The 15,303-nt window shown below is 38.0% G+C and overlaps 1 protein-coding gene and 1 long non-coding RNA gene across 2 annotated transcripts in view; one reads left to right on the plus strand and one right to left on the minus strand.

Annotated features, from left to right (window-relative positions):
- Positions 1 to 15,303, minus strand: part of LOC311626542 — a 150,760-nt gene that overhangs the window by 59,308 nt on the left and 76,149 nt on the right. The window lies entirely within an intron of this gene.
- MAP3K2 (mitogen-activated protein kinase kinase kinase 2) overlaps positions 1 to 15,303 on the plus strand; it is an 89,975-nt gene that overhangs the window by 49,840 nt on the left and 24,832 nt on the right. Inside the window, exons 7-12 of the mRNA XM_084892010.1 lie at positions 1,027 to 1,140; positions 1,520 to 1,607; positions 12,265 to 12,395; positions 13,424 to 13,503; positions 14,896 to 14,963; positions 15,137 to 15,229. Coding sequence (XP_084748136.1) covers positions 1,027 to 1,140; positions 1,520 to 1,607; positions 12,265 to 12,395; positions 13,424 to 13,503; positions 14,896 to 14,963; positions 15,137 to 15,229 — 574 coding nt within the window. The remainder of the gene's footprint in view (positions 1 to 1,026; positions 1,141 to 1,519; positions 1,608 to 12,264; positions 12,396 to 13,423; positions 13,504 to 14,895; positions 14,964 to 15,136; positions 15,230 to 15,303) is intronic.

Below are 15,303 nucleotides of genomic sequence, written 5' to 3' on the forward strand. Positions count from 1 at the left end.
GGCACCAACCTGCTTGCCGGCTGGGTCTGCCCCCTGATCGCCCTGCTACCTTCCTCTGTGAGGCAGTCAGGGGCGGGCTCCCACTAGCACCTGCCTTGGTTAGGGAGATGAGCCCCTCCATTGCAGCTGTCACAGATACTCTTTGTGTTGGGATGTAAGTAACTTGATCCTTCTGAGGCAGTAGTGACATTTTCCCCATCTTATGGGTGGAAAAACTGAAGCAGAGAGAAGTTAAGTAACTGGCTTTATCACACAGTTATAAGTAGCAGAATCAGGCTGACCACAAAATGTGCAAGCCAGAGTCCAAGCATGTCACCGCTGCATCATCCTGTTTTTTCAGTGTTAGAGTAGCCTTGCCAGGTTTTAATTTTTAAATCTAGGAGACTGTTCCCAACATATAGGGTATGGTCCCTACACCCGGCCGGCCATCAGAGCCAATCTGTGTGGCGATCTGCAGGCAGGGATATCAGGGGGGCCCGCTGGCTGGCTCCACTCCCCGATCACTGCCACAGATCCCTTTCCTCTGTGGGAGGCAACCTGCAGGGTGCTCGCCGGCCAGCCCGCCCCCCGATTGCAGCCACCAGTCACTTCCCTCTTGGGGCAGTGCATGTCATAGCGGCCAGTTGTTCCACCATTCGGTTGAATTGAATGTTAGGGTTTTATTATATAGGATAGGATAGTTTTGTGTATACTCTTTAATACTGTTTTGGAGTGAAGGTACTATAACTTAAGTTTAGCAATATTATAGAAATATCCTAAATAATTAATTTTAAATGTGTTTCTGGAATAATTTAATGACTAATAAAGAAAAAAAAAAGTGTTTATATTTGTTCTGTGATTTTAGTGGTAGTAGGATCAGAAGAGCAAAGCAGTCTGGATATATATATAAATTCTTTCGGAATTCCCTCATATTGACAAATCTAAGAGGCAGGTATTCTGAGGGCTCTAAGTTATAACCCCATAGGAATGAGATGGTCCTGGAAGGACCTGATGGCTGCATGATCCCTGATGTTCCTTTCTGTGTAGCTGGTGATCCCATTAACTACTCAAGATGACTTGGACAAAGCTGTGGAGCTGCTGGATCGCAGTGTTCATATGAAGAGCCTCAAGATACTGCTTGTAGGAAATGGAAGTCCACAGGTATGAATCAGGATTGTTTGTCAGTAAGACTATAGGGTTTGTGCCTGTGAAAATTAATATATGAAACATAGTTACAGTCTATAATTATTAATATATTTTCAATATGACTAAATGAAAACTTACACATTGTAACTGCTATCGTTTAATATCCTTACTCCTCAAAACTCTATAGCCAATATTACAAGTGTAATAATATATTGTACATATGAAACTAACAGAAACTGAGAACTTGGGAAGAAGTAATGTTAAAATTTGACAGTAGATTTGATAACACCCACAAACCATGTAGAATATCTAGGATGTTTATAGTAGGGTAGAGGATTTTGTTTAAAACCTTAAAGGGGAAGAATCGCATTAATCACCCTTTTTTTCTCTGTAGGCTATTAATTTAGGACCATCACCATCACTAGATGATTTGGATAAAACAGTATTTGAAGCAGAGAGGAAAACACGGCTTTCTGTAATAGGTAAGAGAGCTAGTATCTGAATCGTGAAATGGGTGATTTCTCAGTTTTTTTCTCTAACCTAAACATATCCTAAACATAACCCTGGTAAATAGCAAGCTATCTCTAACTCTCTATAATTTATCTAAGTTCACTATGTTCTAGTATCTGATATTTCTTGAAAAATTATGTCAAATATTACAGATTAGCAATCTCCAATTTACACATTCTCTTTCTTTATATACCCCCAGGGTATTTTAATGTTGAACACATTTAAATTACTCATAGAAATTTTAACTATACAAATGAATTGGAGGGGAAAAATTAAAAGAAGTATTTTAATATGTTAAAATTAATATATGGCCCATCCAGAGGGGCTCGCTTGGTTGAGGATCGTCCCTGCACCAAAAGGTTGCCATTCAGTCACATTCCTGGGTTTCGGGTTCCTCTTCCTCTTCCTCCTTCCTTCCCTTTCTACCTCCCTCCCTCCCTTCCTTCTTCTCTAAAAGCATGACCTTGTGTGAGGATTAAAAATAAAATTAATGGGTGTACTATGTTCATAAGCCTTTCTTTGAGTTTTAGTTAATGTCAAGAATGTTATCAAAATAAAGAGTTTTCAGATTATGCTTCATTATTACTTTACTGGAGGCCCAATGCATGAAATTCATGCAAGGGGCTTGGCCCTCACAGCCCCTCACAGCCCCTGCTCCTCCATAGGGTCATTCTGCTGTCTAATTAGCATATTAGCTCTTTGTTTTATAGGATTAGTATTCAGTTTTTATTTCTCAGTATTGATACACTGTTACAATTAAGCTATGGTGCAAAGAGAAATGGATACTGTGTGCCGTGTTTTACTGGAGGCCTGTTAGAGGGGCGGGGGATGGGCAGAGGTCTCGGAGCTCCCCAGTCTTCTCTTTGTATGGAATACTGATAAGCCACGTTTTTATATTGCAGGAGCGTTACATTGCTCAGAGACCACTGGTGTAAATGGGTTTAGCAGATTGGGCAGTGATTATGGTCATTAAAGTTAGCACGAAAATATATTTGAGCGAAGGGTTTAAAGAGAAGAAATAGAAGAGGAGGCAAACGGATGGGGAGGAAGCAGGAGAGTATGATAAAATCAGAGGTGTGATTGGGAATCTAAGACTGGTAACAAGAGATTTGTTAATAATGAGAGAAAAGATTAAATTAGCATGTGAATCGCCAAAAAATAACGGTTATTTATCTTCTGTTCTGTCCTTCTAAATTTGGTCCTTACATAAATTCTACTGTTCAGAAATGCTGAAAATGTGAGCAACAAAAAAAAAGTAAAAATTGTCTTCATTTGGCTATATTTTTATATAATTAAAAGTCTGTTGGAAGCACATTAGGGTTACCTGAATTTCAGTTCCATCTCTGACTGAGATCTGTAACGTTGTCCGCTTTAAATGATGGGATTGTTGTAGCAACAAATCGAGAGAGCACCTGTAAAGTACATTTTGCTTTTCCAACTAGGAAGCATGTCTACTAGTAATTATACATTTCTTTCTTTCTTCCCTTTTCTTGTCACATTTTAGTACCTAACATTTTAAAGTAAAATATTCTCATTTTATTTTTATTTATAATTATTTTAATTATTATTTGATTTTAGGGGGGGAGAGAGAAACACCAATGTGAGAGGAACATTGATTGGTTGCCTCCTGTATGCGCCCTGACCAGGATTGAACCTGCCATCTTTTTTTTTTTTTAATTTTTTATTTTATTTTATTTTTACATATTTTATTGATTTTTTTTTTGCCCCCCTTCCTCTCTCCCCAGAGTTTTATGTCCTTTGGTTGTACTTATATGCATGTATACAAGTCCTTCGGGTTGATCTATTATCTCCCCCAGATCCTCCTCCCCTCCCCGCTGTAATTTGACAATCTGCCTGTTGCTTTACTGTCTCTATATCTATCTTTTGGTTCATAAGTTTATAATGATCTTTATTATCCACAAATGAGTGGGGTCATGTGGTGTTTCTCTTTCATTGATTGGCTTATTTCACTCAGCATGATGTTCTCCAATTCCATCCAGGTTGCTGCAAATGATGAGAATTCCTTCTTTTTTATGGTAGCATAGTATTCCATTGTGTAGATGTACCATAGTTTTTGGATCCAATCATCTGCTGATGGGCACCTAGGCTGTTTCCAAATTCTGGCTATTGTAGATTGTGCTGCTATGAACATAGGGGTGCATATATCCTTTCTGATTGGTGTTTCTAGTTTCTTGGGATATATTCCTAGGAGTGGGATTACTGGGTCAAATGGGAGTTCCATTTTCAGTTTTTTGAGGAAACTCCACACTGTTCTCCACAGTGGTTGCACCAGTCTGCATTCCCACCAGCAGTGCACGAGGGTTCCTTTTTCTCCGCAACCTCGCCAACACTTGTCGTTTGTTGATTTGTTGATGTTGGCCATTCTGACAGGTGTGAGATGGTACCACATTGTTGTTTTGATTTGCATCTCTCGTATAATTAGTGACTTTGAGCATGTTTTCATGTTTTGTTGATGGTTTCTTTTGCTGTAAAAAAGCTTTTTATTTTGATGTAGATTTTGCTGCCTGTGGATGCTTCTAGTATTTTTATGGTTTCCCGTCTGATGTTTAAGTCCTGTATCCATTTTGAGTTTATTTTTGTGTATGGTGTAAGTTGGTGATCTAGTTTCATTCTTTTGCATGTGTCTGCCCAATTTTCCCAACACCATTTATTGAAGAAACTGTCTTGACTCCATTGTATATTCTTGCCTCCTTTGTCAAATATTAATTGAACATATTGATTTGGGTTGATATCTGGGTTCTCGATTCTATTCCATTGATCTATATGTCTGTTCTTGTGCCACTACCAGGCTGTTTTGAGAACAGTGGCTTTGTAATACAGTTTGAAGTCCGGTATTGAGATCCCTCCTACTTTACCCTTCTTTCTCAGGATTGCTGTGGCTATTCGGGGTCTTTTATTGTTCCCAATGAACTTTTGGAGAGTTCTTTCTAGGTCAGTGAAATATGCCATTGGTATTTTAATGGGGATTGCATTGAACCTATAGATTGCTTTAGGAAGTATGGACATTTTGATGATGTTGATCCTACCAATCCATGAACATGGTATGTTCTTCCATCTCCTTACATCATCCTCTATCTCTTTTTTCAGTGTCGTGTAATTTTCTGCATATAGATCCTTTACTTCCTTAGTTAAATTTATTCCTAGGTATCTTATTTTTTTTGGTGCAATGGTAAATGGAATTGCTTTTTTAGTCTCTGTTTCTGTAGTTTCACTGTTGGTGTATAGAAATGCCATGGATTTCTTGGCGTTAATTTTGTATCCTGCTACATTGCCAAATTCATTTATTAAGTCAATTAGTTTCTTAATGGAGTCTTTTGGGTTTTTTATGTACAATATCATGTCATCTGCAAATAAGGATAATTTTACTTCTTCTTTTCCAATTTGGATACCTTTTATTTCCTCCTCTTGTCTAATTGCAATGGCTAGTACTTCCAGTACTATGTCAAACAGGAGTGGCGAGAGTGGGCATCCCTGTCTTGTTCCTGTTCTTAGAGGGAATGGTTTTAGTTTTTGCCCATTGAGTATAATGTTGGCTGTGGGTTTATCATATATAGCTTTTATTATGTTGAGGTATGATCCTTGTACTCCCACCTTGTTGAGACTTTTTATCAGGAAAGGGTGTTGTCATTTGTTGATTTGTTGATGTTGGCCATTCTGACAGGTGTGAGATGGTACCGCATTGTTGTTTTGATTTGCATTTCTCGGATAATTAGTGACTTTGAGCATGTTTTCATGTGCCTTTTGGCCTTCCTTCTATCTTCTTTTGAAAATATTCTATTTAGGTCCATTGCCCATTTTTTAATTGGATCATTCATCTTCCTTTTATTTAGTTGTATAAGATGTTTGTAGATGTTGGAGATTAAACCTTTATCAGTGGTGTTATTTGCAAATATGTTCTCCCACACCGTGGGCTTTCTTGTTGTTTTGTTGATGGTTTCTTTTGCTATAAAAAAGCTTTTAATTTTGATATAGTCCCATTTGTTTATTTTCTCTTTAGCTTCCATTGCCCTACGGGCAGTATCAGTGAAGAAGTTCTTTTGGCATATGTCTGAGATTTTGCTGCCTGTGGATGCTTCTGATGTTTAAGTCCTGTATCCATTTTGAGTTTTTGTGTGTATGGTGTAAGTTGGTGATCTAGTTTCATTCTTTTGCATGTATCTGTCCAACTTTCCCAATACCATTTATTGAAGAGACTGTCTTGACTCCATTGTATATTCGTGCCTCCTTTGTCAAATATTAATTGAGCATAGTGATTTGGGTTGATATCTGGGTTCTCGATTTGATTCCATTGATCTATTCAATATATGTTTGTTCTTGTGCCAGTACCAGGCTGTTTTGAGAACAGTGGCTTTGTAATACAGTTTGAAGTCTAGTATTGAGATCCCTCCTACTTTACTCTTCTTTCTCAGGATTACTGTGGCTATTCAGGGTCTTTTATTGTTCCAAATGAACTTTTGGAGAGTTCTTTCTAGGTCAGTGAAATATGCCATTAGTATTTTAATGGGGAGTGCATTGAACCTATATATTGCTTTAGGAAGTATGAACATTTTGATGATGTTGATTCTACCAATCCATGAACATGGTATGTTCTTCCATCTCTTTACATCTTCCTCTATTTCTTTTTTCAGTGTCGTGTAGTTTTCCGCATATAGGTCCTTTACTTCCTTAGTTAAATTTATTCCTAGGTATCTTAATTTTTTTTGGTGCAATGGTAAATGGAATTGCTTTTTTAGTCTCTGTTTCTGTAATTTCACTGTTGGTGTATAGAAATGCCATGGATTTCTTGGCGTTAATTTTGTATCCTGCTACATTGCCAAATTCATTTATTAAGTCAATTAGTTTTTAATGGAGTCTTTTGGGATTTTTATGTACGATATTATGTCATCTGCAAATAAGGATAACTTTACTTCTTCTTTTCCAATTTGGATGCCTTTTATTTCCTCCTTTTGTCTAATTGCAATAGCTAGTAATTCCAGTACTATGTCAAACAGGAGTGGCGAGAGTGGGCATCCCTGTTTTGTTCCTGTTCTTAGAAGGAATGTTTTTAGTTTTTGCCCATTGAATATAATGTTGGCTGTGGGTTTATCATGTATTGCTTTTATTATGTTGAGGTATGATCCTTGTACTCCCACCTTGTTGAGACTTTTTATCAGGAAAGGGTGTTGGATTTTATCAAATGCTTTTTCTGCATTAATTGATAAGACTATATGATTTTTATCTTTCAATTTGTTTATGTGATGTATCACGTTTATTGATTTGCGGATATTGTACCAACCTTGCATTCCTGGAATAAATCCTACTTGGTCATGGTGTATGATCTTTGTGATGCTCTGCTGGAGCCAATTTGCTAGAATTTTGTTGAGGATTTTGGCATCTATGTTCATGAGGGATATTGGCCTGTAATTCTCTTTCATTGAATTGTCTTTATCTGGTTTTGGTATTAGGGTGATGCTGGCTTCATAGAAGGAGTTTGGAAGTGTTCCTTCCTCTTGAATTTTTTGGAAAAGTCTGAGGAGGATAGGTTTTATTGTAGTTCTTCCTTGAATGTTTGGTAAAACTCTCCTGTGAAACCATCTGGCCCTGGGCTTTTGTTTGCTGGAAGCTTTCTGATGGCTGTTTCAATTTCTTCCCAAGTCACTGGTCTATTGAGATTTTTAGATTCTTCCTGATCGAGTTTTGGAAGTTTGTATTTTTCTAGGAATATGTCCATTTCCTCCAGGTTGTTCAGTTTGTTGGAATAGAGTTGTTTGTAGTATTTTGTAACAATCCGTTGTATTTCGGTGGGGTCTGTTGTTATTTCACCTCTTTCATTTCTGATTTTGTTTATTTGGGTCCTCTCTCTTTGTTTCTTAGTTAGCCTGGCTAGAGGTTCATCTATCTTGTTTATTCTTTCAAAGAACCAGCTCTTGGTTTTGTTGATCATATGTATTGTTTTTTTGGTCTCTATGTCGTTTATCTGTGCTCTGATTTTTGTTATTTCTTTCCTTCTGCTTACAGTGGGCTTTTCTTGTTGCTCCTTTTCTAACTCTTTGAGTTGTAGAGTTAGATCATCTGTTACCCTTTTTTCTAGTTTTTTGCAATAGGCTTGTAAGGATATGAACTTCCCTCTCAAAACTGCCAATTTAATTATAATGTGCCTTGGCGTCTGTCTTCTGGGATTCATTTTGCTTGGGACTCTGCGAGCATCTTGGATTTGTGTGGGTTTTTTCTTCTCTATCTCAGGAAAGTTTTCTGTCATTATTTCTTGAAATACTTCTTCCATGTCTACCTCAGTTTCCTTTCTTTCTGGAACCCCTATTATTCGAATATTATTTTGTTTTGTATTGTCCCAAAGCTCCTATAGGCTCTCCTCCTGCCTTTTAATCTTTTTTTTCTAGAAGCTGCTCTACTTGCGTATATTTTTCCATCTTATCTTTTAGCTCACTGATGCGGTCCTCTGCTTCATCTAGTCTACTCTTGATGCTTTCTATTGAGTTTTTCATGGTAGCGATGTCATTTTTCATTTCTTGGTTCTTCTTCAATTCCTCATGGTTCTTCTTCAATTCCTCATGGTTCTTCCTCATTTCTTCTTGGTTATTGTCAAATTTCTCTTCCATTCTTTTTAGCCATCCTATGATCATTATTCTGAATTCTTGCTCTGGTAGGCTGCTTACCTCTGGCTCGTTTACTTCCTTTTCTGGTGATGCCTGCTTTTCTTTCATGTGTGGACTATGTTTTTGTCTCCCCATGGCCTCTCTTCTCAGGATGTCTGGTTGTGTGGTGTTCCTTCTCCTGCGTTGATTTAAAGGTACAAAATACAACACTACCTGTTACAACACAAGAGGCACTTAACAGGAATGTATTTACAATATTAATAACCTCTAATAAAGGTGACCACTAGAGAAAGGCAACTCAGGGGATAGGAGAGAAGGAAGAAAGGTAAAAATAAAATAAAGAAAAATTTAAAAAAGTAAAAATTAAAATTAAAAAAAATTAAGTAAATCAAATAAAAAAAAAAGAGGAATAAAGAGATAGAAAAAGAGAAAAAAAGTAATGACAAAATGAAGTTGGAAAACGGAAAAAAAGGAGAGAGAGAGAGAGAGAGAGAGAGAGAGAGAGAGAGAGGCAGCAAACTAAAAGAGAAATGGGAAACAAACTATATATATGTGGAGAAAATTGCCATAGAACAACCACTGAACGCAGCCAATGCCAGTAACAATACTTGGAGATTAATACAAACTACAATATCCCCTATTATTAAGTAAGGCTATGATATACAGAAGTAAAAGAAACAAACAAAAACAGAGGATTTAAAAAAAAAAATACAAAGCAACAATAACAACACAGTAATAAACATAACAATTTCACTAACAAGCATAAAAATTCACAATAATCAACCTTCACACAAACAATGCGAAAAGGATAGAGGGGAGAACAGTTGTTTTTTTTTTAACTAGTTAATATAGTGCAGAGATTGGTATTTATACACTTGGATCAGGGGTTGGAACTTAGGTCTATAAGTATAGTGAGAGTTTTAGCAGAGGGTATACAGAAAGAATAGAGGAAAAACTAAAGCCGGAAAGGGATAGGATAAACCGTAGACTAAAAGGGTAAAGTTTAGTAAGAGAGTGATGGTGTAAAGGTCGAGTTGAGATAGGGTTGAATGATGCTATAGTAGAGATTAAAATAGAATGAAGGTTACTCCCAATGTAAAATAAAGAAAAAATAAAATGGTACTGGAGAGGGAAAAAAAAAAAATTGCACAATAGCAGTAGTAATAGTGATGATAGAGATTGAATAATGTAATAATTAAAAAGGTAAAATCAAGTAAGGAAAAAAGAAAAAAAATCGTTTCTTAAGTAAAAGATATAAAAAATGAAGATTAAATAAAAGATGTAAAAAATGAAAATAAAATAATAGTAAAATTAGCTTTAAAATGTCCAGTAGTGGTCATTCACTTCCTCTGTTAATGTATTTGGCACTCCTGATTCTCGGCCCAGACAGTCTTGCAGTTCCCAGCATTCCACTGCACCTCAGATTTGTAAGGTAATCCTTAATTTTAAGTAGGCTATATCTTAGTTATTTGTGACCATTTATTTTTGATTAATTAAAAGATAAAAGAAAAGAGGGGAAAAAAAAAACAGGCAGTTTGTAATTCAGCTTTTAGGTGTCAGTGTTACCGGTTTGACCTCCCAGTCTTTTTGGTTGCTCTGGCCTTCTTTCTCTATGGCTCTAGCTGGCAGGGTGCCAGCTGGCTCCCAGACTATCTCTTCTGGTACAGATCCCTTGTTTCCAGGAAGGCAATTTCCCCCTGCAATTTCCCCGGATATGCCCAACTGGGCAGTCCTTCCCGAGTATTCAGGAGCAAGGGGGTGAAGGGGATCAGGCACCAAGGTGTCCAGATGTTCCGCCCTTGGCGAAACAGCCGAGATTCTTAACACTCTGTCCCGTGACCCCTGGCGTTTTAAAAAAGTCCCGCTTCTGGGGAGGATTACGTCAAACCCAGCACTAGGTGTCGCTGCAGCCTTCTTTGGGTGCCGCTTGGGGGGCGGTAGTGCGCGCTCCCAGCTACAGTGGGGGAGGGGCTGGAGCTCCCCAGCTACCGTAGCTGCCTGCGCCGCGGGACCCCGGTCCCCCAGGCTGTCCCCGCAAACTCTGACCTTTCCGTGGGTGACCGAAGAACTCCCCCGAATCCACGTGTCTGCGCCAATTCGGGCGTCTCAGCTGCTCGATGGACCTCCCCGCTGTGGGCTTTCCAGGCCTCAGAGAGGCTCCTCCTTTCCTGGTAAGATGGCGCTGCCTTCCCTCCGGGAGAGCTCGCCGGGAGAGCTGCCGCGGCCGTGGCAGTGCTGGCCTCTTGGTCAGGAAATCCTGTCCAGCGGACCTTTCCTTACCTTCCTAGAGAATTCCGAAGCCCCTTAGCTGCCAATCAACATTCCCTGAGTGACTCAGACGCTGCTTCTATCTGTTCTGGGACCGGAGTCAGAACAAGTCCGACTGTTCGGTCGCCATCTGAACCTGCCATCTTTTGGTGCATAGGACTAGGTTCCAACCACCTGAGCTGTTCCAGCCAGGGCAAACATTGCCAATTTATTTTAGTCGCATTAGGCAGAACAAGCTGAATATATTAGTTAAATTGACATTTTAAATTCAGTTTTAATTACAATTATTATGAATGGCTCACTCTTGTTCTGGTTATAAACATTGTTTGATATCACTGCTAGGTAAGAAATTGTAAATTGCAAATTAAAAAATCACTGGACTTCCATTTGCTACTTTTTTAAACTTGGAATGGCTTTGATCACTATCTTCTTTCCTTATTTACTGACAATTATTCCCTTTAATTATTTTCATAAAAGCTAGCTGGAGTGCTGAAACCGATTTGGTTCAGTGGATAGAGCGTCATAAGTTAAAGCTCTTTTCTTTTAAATCTGACCAGAGCTTTTAATGCTTGTATTACTTCCCCATACGTTTTTTAAAGTTTAAGTTAAAAAAAATTAAGAGCAGAGAGAAACTGTTAATAAACATGACATTATTTCTGTACATCCAGGTAAAAATAAAATGGATTATTGTCTAATAAGAAATTAAGTGATGAATTAGATGAACTATATTAGATTCTTCAGTTTTCTAAATTATGAAGAGATGTACATTTCAGGAATATGGCTTGCCACAAAAAAATAACAGCCTAATTTTAAGTACCCAATAATAAAATTCAGGACTCCAAATTGAAAGCATTCTAATATAAGCTAAATGGTTAAGAAGTCATCTCACTTTAAGTTTCTAAAGATTAAAGAGAGGGCCCTAACTGGTTTGGCTCAGTGGATAGAGTGTTGGCCTGTGGACTGAAAGGTCCCAGGTTCGATTCCTGTCAAGGGCAAGTACATTGGTTGCGGGCACATCCCCGGTAGGGGGTGTGCAAGAGGCAGCTGGTCGATGTTTCTCTCTCATCGATGTTTCTAGTTCTCTATCTCTCTCTCCCTTCCTCTCTGTAAAAAATAAATAAAATATTTAAAAAAAAAAAAAGAGTAAAGAGAGGGAATGGAAAGAAAACCGTGGAGCCAGATGTGCACAGCATATGCTCATTACAAATAATTTTATAGTCACAGTACTCTTGCAGAGAAGGGATTTAGTCCCATGTTTACCGGTGAGGAAACAGGTTTCTGGGAATTGGGTCACTTTCCCACAGACAGAGTGACAGATAGCTAGAACTGGGAGTTACACTAGGCCTGACTCTGAAGCCATGTTCTCTCCACTACATCAGATGCCTTCCGTGCATGGCCAGGGAGCACCGGGCACGGTGGCCTCGGGAGCTGGAGCTCAGAGCACTGCGCTCATCGGGAGAGCTTCCTTGTATTACCAGCCCCCGGTGCGCTGTCCGCAGCCAGGAGAAGCCCCACCTCAGTGTGAATGAGTGACCGTGAGGCAGTAATTACAGCAGGTGGGAGTTAGGAAGGCATAAAAATATTTGAAGTTTTACAGACATGAATGTTTTGATAAGCTTTAATAAAAACTGGGTTTCAGTTGCTAACATTATTGGGAATATAGTCCAGAAGTTCTATGTATATTTAATTAAAACAAACATTGATTCCATGCTGATCTTTATAAAATCATATAATTTTCTTCTTTGAGGTTCCACTAGTAGAGATCAAAGCTCCCCTCCCCCAGGATACATTCCGGATGAATTACATCAGGTCGCCAGGAACGGGTCCTTCACCAGCATCCACAGTGAAGGGGAGTTCATTCCAGAGAGCATGGACCAAGTAAGCAGGAGTTGGCTGTGGTTTCTCATTTTATTAAAGGGATGTGCCTAGGTCAGTGTGTGTGTGTGTGTGTGTGTGTGTGTGTGTGTGCGTGTATTACACCTCTTCTTCAATCCCATATCTTCCTTATATGGGATATAAGGAAGTGAACAAAATAGTAAAAAGTATAGGAAAATGCCCAATTTCCTATACTAATTTATGTGTGCCTGTGTGCATTCGTGCATAAAGGAAGTTAGGATAAGGTGGATTGCCCATTCATAAATAAATGACTGCATGTATTTGTAATCCTGGGGTTAATACTCAGATTTTTAAATTAATATTTGAAACATATAGTCAAAACGACAAACATTTAACTTTGTGAAGGTGAGATTTATCAACATTCTAAAACATTTTTAAATGGTTCTAAATGCTGCCGGGCTGCTGTAGCTCAGTGAGCATCAGCTTCGAACCCATGGTACATGCCTAGGTTTCACTCTCAATCCCTGGAAAGGGGTGTGTAGGCAGCCAGTCACTGATTCTCTCTCATCAAAGATGTTTTTCTCCCTTCCCTTATTCTCTGAAATCAATAAAAATATATTGTTTAAAAAGGCACATGAAAAAAAGTTACTGAGTGCTCACTCCGGCAGTATGTGCCGATAAGTGATGCAGACAGAGAAGATGAGCATGTCCCCTGCTCTAGGGAAAAAACCGAACTCATGGGTGCTTGATATTTTTGTGGAATCTAATGAACAAATCAGGAAAATGTTATGAAAAGTTTTGCAGTATTAGAATATTTCCACGGAGTTCCTTCGTTTCCGTAACGTTGTACTTGCTGTTTCTACTGCAGTTTTCATTTTCTAGTAGCGTAGCTGTTGCGTCTTCAGTCTCATTTGGGGGGGAGGGAGGGTCCTATGTTCAGTTTACAGTGAGAAACATTATGTGAAATCTTTCAGCTTTTCATTATTTAGTCCATAGAGAAACAACCTTTTTCTCTCAGGCTATTTTGCATTTGTAGCTGCCTGTAAGTGACACGTTCATTATTTTTCTAGATGCTGGACCCATTATTTTTAAGCAGCCCTGAAAATTCTGGCTCAGGAAGTTGTCCATCACTTGATAGTCCTTTGGATGGGTAATGTTGATTATATTTTTTGTTTTTTAACATATGTGGGTAAATATGCATACATACACATATACATATACAGTATGTTGAGTTATCCATGCTTTTGTGCTACATTCAGAGGAATATAATTGATACTATTTATACATATTTATGGCAAATTAATTTTTGTATAGTGTTAACAAATCCCTTAACCTTATGGGACTCAGCATCATTATTAATTAAAACTGACACCTTATTATAATATTTTGAATATTCCTGCTTGCCAAAATAGTGTTTTGAAGTTAAATGCAAACTTAGAATTTATGTATGTTTAATTTTAAAACTTTGTTGGCAAAACTGCTATCATTTTTTATTGTTTTGGAGATTTTGTGAGTTGTTTTCCCTGTTCAAAATTATGATTGTTCTGGCACCAAATTATAAATAACCTTTTTTTTTTTTTTTTTTTTTTTTTTTAACAGAGAGGAAGGGAGAGAGATAGAGAGCTAGAAACATCGATGAGAGAGAAAGATCGACCAGCTGCCTCTTGGACACCCCGTACTGGGGATGTGCCCACAACCATCATACATGCCCTTGACCGGAATTGAACCCTGGAACCTTTCAGTCTGCAGACCGACACTCTACCGCTGAGCCAAACTGGTTTCGGCAAATTATAAATAACTTAACAGTCTTAGTAGTTGTGGCCCAGAGTGTTGGTTGTGATTTAAAATTGAAACACTATTGTTTTGTGAAATAGCTATTCAAGAATATAAGGCGGATCAAGTGAATTTTTTGTTACAAATGCTCCCTCTCTCCTGGTCTCAATTAGTACATAGAGTCAATGTCTTTATTAAAATATTTTTCTATTTAATCTCCTCTGGGATTGCTTTGTGAAACCAAATTGTACAAATATAACTAATATTGTAAGGGAATAGGCATTTAATTTTCTGCTACCTGTGTACACGAAGCCTTTGTCTTTGCCTGCATCTACATTAGGACAGTCATTTAAAACATTTAGGGAATTCAGGGAAATAGTAATGTAAAATATATGTACTTGATGAGTCAGAAATTGCCTCCCTTTTATAGATGTGGAAACAGTCTCAGAAAGGTGCTTTCAAGGTTACAGAGCTAGTGAAGTGACAGCTAGGATCAAACAGGCATTCCCGAGCACGTGACTCCTGAGCACATCATCTGACCACTGAACTTCGTGGGTTCACTTTGAAGCCACACTTCGTGTCTGCGTGTACCAAACAAGAGTTTAAGGAGAAGTTGCTCTTTTTTGAGTTATGTTAACATTTCAGAATGAGCTCCTTTGTGTGTATATATGGTCTGCACACGTAGATACAGATATTGACTTTGCATATACAGTTTTTTTAATGTTTTATTTACATTCTCTCAATTTAATATGACATTTTCTACTTTTAGAGACAGCTATCCAAAATTACGAATGCCTAGGGCACAGAGCTACCCAGATAATCATCAAGAATTTTCAGGTTAGATTATCCACATTCTAAATGTTTAATGTTTATGCCATTAAATAATGGTTTAGTGGGAAGGGTGAGGGGAATTGTTTTAAAAATCAAATAAACATATAAATATGTTTTTCATTATTTGAAAGAAGTACTTGGCTTTTTTAATAACATAAGTTTCTTATGTGTCTTAATAGACTATGACAACCCTATCTTTGAGAAATTTGGAAAAGGGGGAACCTACCCAAGGAGGTATCATGTTTCGTATCACCATCAAGACTATAATGATGGTAAGTTGCTGACATTCAGACCACAAGAACAGTTTGTGAAAATTCTCAAAAATAATTTTAAAAATTCATATTTA

This window comes from Pipistrellus hanaki (assembly GCF_964339955.1).
Source record: "Pipistrellus hanaki genome assembly, chromosome: 8".
Taxonomy (NCBI): domain Eukaryota; kingdom Metazoa; phylum Chordata; class Mammalia; order Chiroptera; family Vespertilionidae; genus Pipistrellus; species Pipistrellus hanaki.